This window comes from Pithys albifrons, chromosome 2 (genome assembly GCF_047495875.1).
Source record: "Pithys albifrons albifrons isolate INPA30051 chromosome 2, PitAlb_v1, whole genome shotgun sequence".
In the NCBI taxonomy this organism is placed as follows: domain Eukaryota; kingdom Metazoa; phylum Chordata; class Aves; order Passeriformes; family Thamnophilidae; genus Pithys; species Pithys albifrons.
Window position 1 is genome coordinate 58,185,703 of NC_092459.1, and position 12,665 is coordinate 58,198,367.

The window sequence follows — 12,665 nt, forward strand, 5'->3', positions numbered from 1 at the left end:
GATAAAAAGCAGAAGCTTGGCAGCAAGTCAGTTTTTTTCAGACCTTCCTTGAAAGGGAACCTGAAATCATGACTGACCTTAACTTGCAACACTATCGTTTTGAAATTAATGAAACTAATATAAGTGATCAGTCACAGCTAAACAATAGGTGTCATTTAAAGGAACACGTTGTTGTGCTGTCGAATTTTGACAGTCGCTAGTATTCTAGCACATATATTTTAAAAGCTAGACAATGCATGCTGTTGCAAGGAGGCCAGTGTCTCTGTCTCCCCATGTCCAGACATACCTGTTTGTCTCTAATTTTAGCCTTCCCAGCTGCACACTCAGTGATCTGTGAGCAGCCTGGGAGTCATGGGACACTGTAGAGCTGAGTGTGCTCACACCTGAGGTAGCTACTGCATCTTCCATGACAATGCAAGGCTGCTGGATGGCTTGATTCTGAGGCTGTTCATCTTGATCTTCTTCAACTTCTATATCATCTTGATCTGCTGTATCACTTTCAGATGCAAGACTAAAATGTGGCCTCAATTCTATTAAAATATAAGCAAAAGACAAAACAGTAAAGATGTTAAACATGAACCATTAAAACAAAAGCAGACCTAATTGACTATTTACAGATCATCCTATAGCTTTGGTTAAACCAGACCTGAAATTCCTGTAACAAAAGAACAGATTATGTTTTTCAGGTGTTTAAGACCACTTATAACAGCATCTAATTTTCACAGATTAGTATTCAGCCTACTGAATGTTCAAAAGCTCTAAAAAACAAACATCTGGATGAATATGATTCCAAATTTGGCTAGCATTTCATGTCAAATTGTGCTGAAGTATTATGTCCAGCAGAAGTGGTTTTTTGCTTAATTCACTTTTCAGTAATTTGTATTTTCTTATGTATTTGACCTGAAATGTTTTATCAAACAAATAACCATGATTTCTTTTAAATTCAGCTATTCTGACATATTTAGCATTCTCTCATTATAAGAATACTAAGTTTACAAAAAAGTTGCATCCAACCATATAGGAGGAAATGACAAAAAGACCCCTCTCCCAACAATTACAGGCAGCACATTTCCCTTCTACTTATCAGAGAGAACACTGCCTATTTTGTAATGATGCACATCCACAAAACTGTGAACATGAAGTTATACGTGTCTTCTGGTTTGTTATTCCCTGTTTAAGCTACCGACCAAAGCTTACCTGGTATGCAAGACATGTACACAACATCTGATACTCCTACACAACTTATAATTGCAACAACATCTGTTTGTTAATTCTAACCATTTAATATACATCTTTCTTCCTTCCTTCCTTCAATTGTGGCTTCTTACTGCTGAAAACTCCCTCTAGTCTCCTTTCCAAAATATTTTTTCCCCCGAATCACACTTGGTTTTTGCCCTTTCTGCTGAATAAGTACACTTTTCTTATTTACAAAAGAAGCATTTGTTCCCTGATCTACTTCATCTCTTCATTTCAATGCTACATACCTTTTTCAAGGCTGAACATACTAAGATCAACAGAGCTGTGTTTCCTCTAAATTAAAGAAAGCAGATTTATTATAAAGCAGTTACCCAAATGTCTTAATTTGCTTTAAACTTTTGTTCTCATTAGTGTGATGGGGAAGTTCTTTGCCATTGTTTACCACCAGGCACTATCACTGAATAAAATCTGCTTTGTATGACTCCTTAAACATCCCATAACTTTTAAAAGTGTTAGGGCCAGAGATAAATCTTCACATCATTCATAGGAGGGGATAAAAAAAAGACTTAAAAAAAAAGTGAGAGAAAGGCAAGGGGAAGCAATCAGAAGTAGGGTAAAGCAATTAGAGAAGAGGCAGATGATCAGGGCCCAAAAATGCTACTAAGACAGAGAGGCTTTTGTTTAAACTTGAACACATATAATTAATGATGATACTGAGCTGTATGGGGAAGAACAGTCTATTAAGGAGGATTCTACAGAACTGTTATTATACAGAAATAAAGTACATGCCTCTTAAAGGTGTTCAGCATTCTCATCAGAAGATAGATTTTCTTTATGACTTGAAAGTAACACACAAACTCTATTTATTGGTTTATGCTTGTTGCATCTGAGATATTGGAAATACCAAGGAGAACAGGAACAGCTTAACTTCTGCTGGAATTTTCAGACCCTCTTACTGATAATTTAAGGCTTAACCCACTGCAGAAAGCAGGAACCTAAGTATTCAGAATTAAACTTTAAGCATTAAATTATATATTTGGAAATATAACCATTAATTCCCGCATTAAAAGTTAAGAAGCAGCAGAGAAACTAACTCTGGAAATAGTTAGAGATGTAACAGAATGGGCTACAGTTTCTTCTAAACAGACTCCTTCCCTCAGTGAAGCCATGCATTCTACTTCCACTACATTCAAAATACAATATTCAAACTGCAGGCACTGCAGACTTGTTTGGGTTTTAGAGGTTTACGATTGTTTGTTGTTTTTGTTGTGTTTGGGGTTTTTGTTTGTTTTTTTCAGACAGTTTCTGGCCATAAGCAAGAGAAACTTCCATGAGCTCCAAAAAGCATATCATCAAGTTATACTTTGTAAAATACCTTCCAAAACTGGCATGTGGTGGTACGAGATCTGTCCTTTGGATTTCCAGGGGCAAAACACTGTGCATCTCATAGTCCCAGAGCACATTAACCTCCTCCTACTCCCCACGTTACAGAATCATTTAGATTACACATCATGGAAAGGTGATTTCCAAAATACCTTGGACAATGCACTGATTAATTTTCGAAGTGCAAACCACACATTGAACGGGAAAAAGGCCACTGCTGGTTTCAAAATCTTAAGTGAAGCATCATAATCACATCTCTAAAGCACGTTTGAAGAGATCAGCTGATACATATTTGCTGAGTATTAAGAAATTACTCACCTGGGACCAGAATTGTAATAGCAGTCTGCACAGCTTTTCTGATTATGCTGTCCAGTGCAAACATCCAATGTGGCTTGATGTTATGATTTCTGAGAACTTTATTGACCTAGTAACAGAAAATTCAGTTCAGAATTACATACACCACAAATTAAAATTGTAATATATGTCACCACCATAAAAAATGTTTAAACTTAATAGATGCTGTATCCAAGCAGGTGATTCAAACTATTTCTTGATAGCAATACTGACAACTTCCTTAATTTCTTTATGTCACACAATATTTTGTATTTTTTTATCAAGTATTAGTTCCTGTGTTAGGTGATTTTTGATGACTATGGTACTTAACCTTCATGGCTGTGGAGAGAAACCTAAAGAGAATGAAAGCAAGATAAACAAGAAGGACCATGTTACGAAAGGCTTCTAACTGTAGCTAATTAATCATGTTACCTTTACTGTCATCCTTTTTACTGCTTGCTCTGAGCAATACTTGTCCATTTGAAAGTAGGAAATACCAAAGAACTAATGTAATGCCTACTCCTACTTAATTAAAAAAAGAGTTAATTAATGTTCATTTAAGCAATCAGGGGACTTCTCTTGTGTGCTGCATCATTTTATCCTTTCTTCTACTTTTTACTTTGTATAATCATATAGTTTCATACTCTGGGTTCCTCCTAATTGCCTACAGGCCTGATTTCAAACTGCTTTTAGCTATATTCCCAGGTGCCTCTTATGGATGTTCATGCCACTCGCAAGAATGTCTCTACTTCAGGGGAATAGTTTTTCACCTCCCAAATCACAGGGAAGAAGCAGGTGAGGTGATAGTGCAACACTGAAATGCCCAGCCAACACTAAGTGGCAATCACACAAAACAGACTCTGTCCTGTTTTCCAGGCACCGAAGCAGTCCAAAACCGCAGACTCTGCAGGAGCAGAACTTGAGCCTTTGCAGAAAGAAACACATACAGCTGTATTTAAAAAATTATGAAGTTATTCATAACCTTATCAAAAAAGAAGCAACTACTGATTACTAAAAATGTGGCAAAAAGATACTTCCCACTTCTTAAAAAGGGGAATAGTTCAATTCCCTCACATTGTGATAACCTTTTTGTAATAACTGACTCAAGGTAAACAAATTATGCCTTCAGAAGATACGTAAAAGTGATTAATCATAGTATTTTCACTGCCCCAAAGCAGTAATATTTAGTAATGCAGTAATTTATGTAGGTACCTGCACTGGGTTTGGCTGGGATGGAGGTAACATTTTTTTCACAGCAGTCCACATGGTTGTGTCTTTCATACTGGTGTGACCAAAACAGCCTTGATAACACACCCATGTTTTAGTTATTGCTGAGCAAAGCTTACACAGTGTCAAGGCCTTCTCTGTTTCTTATGCTGCCCCACCAGCGAGTCGGCTGAGGGTAGACTAAAAGCTGGAAGGAGACATGGCTGGAACAGCTGATTCCAATCAACCTAAGAAATACTCCCTTCCATATCGTATCATGCTCAGCAATGAAACTAGAGGCTGTTTTTTTCCAGAGGAGACATTGCTCAGTGATTGGCTGGGCTTTATTCTGCTAATAGTGAATGACTGCTTTTGCATCACTTATGAGGCTTTTTTTCTCCTTCACTCTTTATTTTGACCCACAAGTTATCTCACTTTTGGTCCTTCCAATTCTGTCCCTCATCCTGCTGGGAGGGAGGGAGTGAGTGAGTGAGTGAGTGAGTGAGTGAGTGAGTGAGTGAGTGAGTGAGTGAGTGAGTGAGTGAGTGAGTGAGTGAGTGAGTGACTGACTGACTGACTGACTGACTGACTGACTGACTGACTGACTGACTGACTGACTGACTGGGTAGGGGCTTTCATTTACCTACCAGCCAGGGTCAACCCACCACAGCAGTGCCTATGACTCCTCAGTTCTATTGCCAATGGCCACGAGAGGGCACTTGGACACTGTATTTGGAGTTGGAGAGCTGTCAGCAGTGCCAAGGGACCCTGCCATGTGCCAACACCTGGACAGCAGCTGCCCAAGGGTCCCAAAGGTTTACCCACTGCCCTCCGAGGCAACATGACTCCCCTGTGCAAGCACTTTGCACCTTCCCACACTGACTGCTCCCAAGACACTGACATGCTTAGCCAAGTGCAGCTTACTTGGGAACCAAAGAAGCAAAATGTAACTTTGTCAAGAACACAACAATCTACAGTAATGTTATTTAGCTATTTACATTGCATCACAAAACTACTTTTTCTTGGTTGGTCCGGTGAGAATATTGTGATTATTAAACCTTGTTACTTAAGATTACTTTCTTACGTCCCAAAAATGAGGGAACTACTTTCCATCACTTCTAGCAGTATTTTAGTCTCTGTAGTATATGAGGCCTTGATACTGCTTTGGATTTACTTTGGAAATCTACTGTATCTCTAAAAGAATTAAGATTGGGCACATAAAAAGCAAAGTGTTTCTTTCACTTCCTGTGGATTTAGTTAAGTAACAAAGAGATAGAAATGGAAGAGGTTTATCAGTTAAAAACCAAAAATTTGTAATGATGAAGTTAACAGAAGAATAGAACTCAGGCAATTGCCACCAAAAAACTGATGCGCAGTAACATCTCTATCAGAACACCAACACAAGTATTTATACTATTCCCTCCTTCATTTTTTCTTGATCTTGTATGCTTGGTTTTTTTATTGAAAGTGTTGAAGAGTATTAATATGAGGCTAAGTAGAACTGAGAGCTGAAAGTGCAGTCACAAGAATCAAAGTGAAAACTTTGATTTGTAGAACTATCTCTTTTACGATTCATTGGACACTTTTTTTTGTAAAAAACATCTCATTCTTGTTAGTGTAGTCTAAGCAACAGTTGACATCATATGCCATCCTTCCTGACAGCTCTTTTACACGTCATAGTGCCCCAGGTTTAAATGCTATCAAAATCATCCACCTCAAATGCCTACTTGGATTGTCATTTCATTTGAACTCTATGCTGCAGTCTGGACAAGTGATACTCAGCACAGCTGCACCCTCCCATGTTCATTATTCATCTTAACCAATAAGCCTAACTGCTTGTGATTAAATACACAGCTTAAGAAAAAAAATTTGCTTTTTGTAAACTACCTATTTAAAGGCTCTCCATGCATGTTCAGTTGCTCAATGTAGGAAACAATAGACTTTGCATTAATTATTGATAGAAAATAAGCTTTTTTAATTCCTGCTTATCCTGCTTATTATAAATTGAAATGAAAATATCTAGTTTGGTAGAAATCAGCTGCTAACCAAAAATTCTAAAATAAGAACTCAACACAATATTACAGAATAGATAGACTCCTATTGGAGGTATAGAGTGGTTTAATGCATTAGTTTATAAGAGAAGCCAAGTTCAAGAAATCTGTATTTATGAAGGATATGCCTGACGTTCAGTGTTGGCATTTACCAGAAAACCCTCAAAAAGGAGATTTTATTAAAAAGGTTTTTCTGCTTTAGTATTATACAGAATATTCACATAACTACGCTGAGCCTTCTAGAGGTTTAATCAGAAGATCTGAAGAATCTCACTTGTGTTCAGGCTGTGTCCTACCAAAAGATCACACGGCAACCAAACCAAGTCATGGCTGTGGGCTGGGTTTTTGTTATTAGAGGTTCAAATCCCTCAAATATTATTGTTTCAGTAACTCTGGGTAGAAGTTAATCAAGTTCTGTTTGCTTCTGGCTTATTTTCTTTTGGGTGGGAGGCAGTTTTGATGCACAAATTTCTTAATAAAAATGACAACTTACAGCATCTTGAAAACCAAATAGCACGAGCTGCACTTGACTGATACCATGGCTGTCAAAGTCTAACTCCAGTTTCAGTTTTGAAAGTGTGGTTGCAATGATTTTGCGATCAGTAGACCGTACAAACTCTCTGAGGCTGGAAACGAGTGTTGTGATATGTTCCCATTTTAGCTTGGGTTCTTCAGCTCCCTGGTAGAAGAGAGAGGAAAAGAAATAGTTTTGATAGCCATCTTTTGAAACACACATCTAGAGTGACTTTATCCTGTAACATCAGTTGGCGATATGGATTTTCAGAGACTACTGCTATGGTTAAGGGAAAGGTGTAGCTGCAGGTCAAGTAATGGAACCAGCATAATGCAGCAGCACAGAGCTCTATCGCTGAGCTCCCTGGTAATGCAGGTAATTTGATGAAAAAGTAGCTGACTCTGGTTTAAATCAGTTGCTGAAGACTGTGTGCACACTGTAGTCTGTAAGTCTCTTTGCATAGCAGTGAAAAGATATGAATACATATACTGTGCACTGAATACTACAAATTACTCTTAATTGCAAATGAACAAGTACTTTGTAGTGCTTTTAATTTCTGTGTTCCCCTCAAAGACAACATGCAAAGTCCTACAGTAGCTTTTAAAAGAAGACATTAGTCAAAGGAATGCAGGAGGCTCAGGAAGGGACTAGTTCTTTCTTACATAGTCTAATTGTCCTTAATATGGAACTTCTCTTAGAGCAGATCTACAAAGGTCTCACCTTTCTAGTATAAATATTCATATGCCTATTTTTAAAAGCTTTTGTGTTTTTGCATGAGTTACCAAAGTGGCAAAAAGCACAAAAGCATTAATCAGGATAACCAGCATAAGTAACTAGGAAGCAGAGGACTGTATTTGCTCTCATAAATAAAGTTATGCCAACTGAATGCAAATTTCAATTCCAAATCTTAAAATTAAGCCAGAGTTGTTGTTCAACATGAAGTACTAGATGTGTATTCTGAAGGAAGTTAAGTACATATTCATATAGACTAAATATATCTAACACTGATTTCCATAACAGAAGGCCATACGTTGTTTGGCTCTGTTGCATTTGCCAGTTTTAGGCTATGAATGTTACAGCTGGCCAGATACCAAAAACTCATTTGCCAAAAACACTGAGCTTTTAACTATAGCAAATCAATTCTGATCAGGATGAAACAAAGACAATTTGATTACTTGAGAGAAACAAAAATTTTTTAAAAAAATTAAAAAGTGCAGAAGTCATAGAGCAGTCAAAGATACCACGGACTAAAGCATCCATCTGAGATAAAAGATCCCAGCCTCTGATCTTGATCCACACTGGAGAATTCACTTGATGAACTGCTGTACTGAAGTGGATCCCTCACAGTCCTGCAGTAGCTAATCTCTTTTTTTGGTGTAAATAATTAAAAAGCCATTAGGACAGATAGGTAAATGCACACTGCAGCCCTGGACTAGAAGATCGAAGTCCATCAAGGCACTATGGGAACAGGACAATAAGTATGACTCCCTGATTAGAAACAGTGACTGATTTTTTGAGGGCCATTCTCTTCCCTAGCCCCCATACCCAATGCAACCTTTCTTGTGAAAAGTATTTTTGAGGAGAAAACCTCTATCAAATCCTAAATGAGGCCTAACAAGCAAGTAACTTCTTGCATCTAAGCAGGACATGTCAAGATACCAACTCAACTTCCCCTTAACTGCAGTTACTATGCCTTTCTGGTGGTTTCAGTAAGTTTCCTGCTCTGTGAACAGGGAGAAAAAGTGTTTGGTAGTCAGAGTTCTCCATCCTCTTGAAGGGCAGCCAGTGCCATGAACATGCACTTTGAACTCACTGGCTCTACAGTTCGTCTTTCTGCTTCTCTCTTGGCTCTTCCAGCCCCAGCTGAGAAAGGCAGGAAGTACTGAGCACTCTTTCTGGGTTTATGATTTAGTTTCAGCCTCTCACAATCACTGCTCATTACTTTCATACACATACTAACAACTGTGTCCGTACTAACAACACTCTAGCAAAGCACAGATCACAGGGCATCTCTCTCATTGCTTCCTATTTTAACACTTTTTAAGGGCACTAGGACAACTGTGGGGTTTAAACCCTCCCAAAACAGTTAGAAGCAATTTTTATTGGCATGCAGCAATTTCTAATTACATTAACTGTAGCACATGCATAAGAATCATACTGGTTTGCATCAGTTTCTAAACAGTAATATCTTTAGAACATGAATTGTCATGTTTTATACAAATATGTTTTAGACCAGCAATACTTTGCCTTGAGGACAAGGTGAGTCAACTACTAATATACACACAAACAAGAACAAAAATCTCATCATCTCATTACAGTGTTGCAACATTGAGCAGTATGGTCATGACATGTTATTTATTCAGTGTTATCCTGAACTGATATATCATCATATTGAATCATCTCCACAAAGAAGTGCTAAAAGGTCATTCTGCAATTATTTTGTTGTTTGCTGTAGCTCTCACTGTTACTACATCTTCCCTCCATATGTGCCCCCGAGAGCATTTGGGAATAGCTGCGATTTATTTTCTCCCTAAGCCCCTCTTTCCCATTTTATGGCTGTTGGCTAGAAGGCAATGGTGTGCCAGTCAGCCCCATTTTTTCTACACAATAACCTAAGGCCAGACAGGCCAAAAGACTTAAACCTCCCTCTGTCAAACCAGCTGGACAAAGAAAGAACTTTAAAGGGGGACAAGGTAATCCCTGCTGGAGATGATCTACCTTATATGAGTTGCCCTGACAGCCTCAGCTAGTCCAATTGGAAAATCACTGGCAAAATAGAGTATCACGAGAACATGTTTTTCTGTTGTCTGGCCAGTACTAATACCCAGATATACATATACTAATTACAAATAACTCAAAAGACATCTGTAATGCAGCATAAACAATTTCAAAGACTATTTTTAAGAGCCCAAATAAAACAATAATTGTGAAAGCTTACATGGTGTCTGCTTTCTAGTTTAATCAAACCTGATTTTTTAATTGCTTTACTATGTCTGATTTCAAGACATTACTATGTCTAATTTCAAGAGTTTCTAGCTGCAGAGAAGTCTTCAAATTCCACAAAATTCTTGCTGCCTTCTGAAATTACCTTACCTGAGTCAAAGCTTCCATTAAGTTCCTCACCACCTGCTCTTGGTCCTCAGTTAATATCCTGTGTAGGGTGGCTCTCCTTTCACTATCCTTCTTCAGCATGAAAAACCCAGAATCTTTCTCTTCTGGTGAAGGAGGTGCACTGTGATCCTCAAAATGTTCATCTGGGATGCTGAATGAAAGACACGCAGTGAAAAGAAACTTTAGAGAAACCATCCCAATACACACATTCCTAATCTACTGTATAACATAAATGCCAGAGTGTTCTTTACCTCAGAAAAAGGGACCGGATTCCCTTCCCATCTTTTTCACCACAGGATTTAGCTCTTGTTTTGAAAGAGAATGGATCAATTTTTAATTCCGTATCAGGTGAGACAGAACCATATTCACTGCTGCTACTTGTATCTTCCACCAGAACGGGAACAGGTAAGGATATGCTCCGAAGATACTCTATTCATTTAGGAATATTCAGAAATTAGAATTTAATAATGCCATCATAATTCTAAGGTGAAAAGATTATTCTTTCAGAGGAAATAGAAAGAATTCAGTTTTCACACACACAAACACACACAAACAAAAAAAACATTGACAAAAAAAACTTCTAAAAGCTTGTTCTTCTGGAATAGAGTTACCCTTCAGTTATGCTTTTATTCAAAAGCTTCCTGAGAGATGGAAATGCTGGGTTCTTTGCAAGTTCACTTACAGAACTTCAACACTGAAGTGAATATGCACCTCATATCATGACTTCATTAAGAGCAAAATGTTTCTATAGGGTAAATCATCCAAGCACCTTCCAAGATCTTAATTTTATGGGACTATATAAATATGTATATATTTATCTACGTAATATACATACTATAACACAAGTATTTTTATCAGATTGTTCTGTACAAGTTTAATTAGTTCATAGTTTTTGATTAATAAGAATCATGCAGTTAAGTCAGAACTTTCAGTTTTAAATCCAAAGCACATATTACTGCTGCAGGAAACTATTAATACCTATTTTAAATGTGCACACTTCAAAATGTACTTTGATATCAACTCATAATCAAGGTAACTATGTGTGTGTTCAGTTCCCTCCTGCACTCTCCCCAGTTCACTTCCTGAAAGAGATGAGTATTCTGTACCCAGGCCTGACAAGAGGTATCAAATGCATTCTGCTTTTTCAGTTATACAATTTAGTCTAATAAAAATCTATGTTGTCTTTCTCTACAAACTGTGGCTCTGTTGCTACTACAAAACAACCATTGGTCTCCACTGAATTTCCCCATGAACAACAGCACAGCCCCTCAAGCCTGTATCACTCCCTGCCTAGACAATTAAGGCCTACCAAAGTCTGGTTTGATTAAAAATAGTAATTTAAATATGCACAATAGATTAGACATTCCTAATAGAAAGAGAGGTCACCTATGTTCACAATTGTACCCACTTCTCTTTCCAACATTTTAGTTTAACAAATTGTACCAGAGTAACTTAAAACCACAGTATCTACACAGCTATGTTTTGATAGAGAAGTATGTTACAACTCACCATTTGTGTTAGCTGAAAGAACTGCAGTAGAAAAGAAAAAAAAAAGTTAAATATGCTGAAATTAACTGAGAAAATAGGTCTAGTCAAAAGGATAAGTTCCCATTTTTATGGACTTTCTCAACTCTCCTGTCTGCAGTCCCCAAAGGTGTGATTTATTGCAATTTAAAGTTAATTTTAATCTGAGGGTGTAGAAACCATGTTAAAAGTGATCATCTAATGGCATCTCCTTTACCTGATATTTTTATTTCCTTTAGGTATCATTCTAAAAATATACAGAAGATATTTTCGTAAGTATATATGCACATACAATAGAATATGTTATTCATGCTCTCAAAACTGCTTTGTTACTTCCTATAATTAAGAACACTATAGGAAATGAATACATGAAAAAAATAATGCAGTGTGCACACATTTGCAATGAGACAAAGATTATTTTGCTCATGTAGAACTCCCCTGAAGTTCAATAGTATATTCTAACTTTACACAAAATATACCCCATATAAACATATTTTTGACAAAAACATATGCAAATTTAAAAAAGCAAACACAAATCCCAACGATCATACAAACTGCACGAAACCATGAACAGACTTTTAGAAACCCTATTAGAAATATTTCTGTAAATCCCTTCTGTGACAACATTCTATAACAGAATTCTGCAGTGTTTCTGCAGCAAGCTGCCAGTACAGAAAGTTACAACTGAACATTCATCTGCAATGGAGATCTGCTGTGTTCATCTTAAAGACTAAATCATTAGTTTCAGGAAACAGTACCACTGACAAGAGAAAAATTCCAGACTGAGTTTAGCAATGCTTACCTGAGAGCTTTGATGGCGACTTTCTTTTTTTGCTTGAAACCTTCAAGAATTCATCTATAAGGAGCTCATGAGCAAAAGCTCGTTTATCGGGATCTGGTTCAAAGCAACGCAGTATGAAAGCCTTGGCTTCTGCAGACATGGATTCAGGAATTTCTGGGTGTATTTTAAACATTCCAACCTGAGACAAATAAAGGGAAAAATAATGGCCTCCGCTGTTCTTTCCCCAAACACTAAACAACATCAAAAAAAACTGTTTAGATAGTAAAAGTGGCATATCATTCTCAAATTTTGATATTAACTTTCTGTAACTAATTTGTTAATTTAGAGAAAAAAACCTATTACAAACCGTAAAAACAATTATAGTTAAAAACACTCCACAAATGTAAGTAGAGGCTCTCACAAAGCAGAAAACTGCTTCTTTTTTCAGTTTGTCATTGTTTTTTTCTTAAATACCCAGACTGCTGAATAGCTGCTATTGCTCTATTTCTCTATGCAAAAGTACACAGCCCTCCCTCTCAGCTTAATCACATTATTCTTCACATCC

The 12,665-nt window shown here is 37.2% G+C and overlaps 1 protein-coding gene across 3 annotated transcripts in view; it reads right to left on the minus strand.

Moving 5' to 3' along the window:
* The window catches only part of MAP3K5 (mitogen-activated protein kinase kinase kinase 5), a 99,401-nt gene that overhangs the window by 5,962 nt on the left and 80,774 nt on the right, over positions 1-12,665 (minus strand). For 2 of the 3 annotated variants that reach the window (XM_071549143.1, XM_071549146.1), the window contains exons 20-26: positions 12,122-12,299; positions 11,305-11,325; positions 10,047-10,224; positions 9,778-9,946; positions 6,664-6,849; positions 2,899-3,004; positions 287-530 (exon numbers count right to left, since the gene is read on the minus strand). In XM_071549143.1, coding sequence (XP_071405244.1) covers positions 287-530; positions 2,899-3,004; positions 6,664-6,849; positions 9,778-9,946; positions 10,047-10,224; positions 11,305-11,325; positions 12,122-12,299 — 1,082 coding nt within the window. The remainder of the gene's footprint in view (positions 1-286; positions 531-2,898; positions 3,005-6,663; positions 6,850-9,777; positions 9,947-10,046; positions 10,225-11,304; positions 11,326-12,121; positions 12,300-12,665) is intronic. The other variant, XM_071549144.1, reaches the window with a different exon arrangement.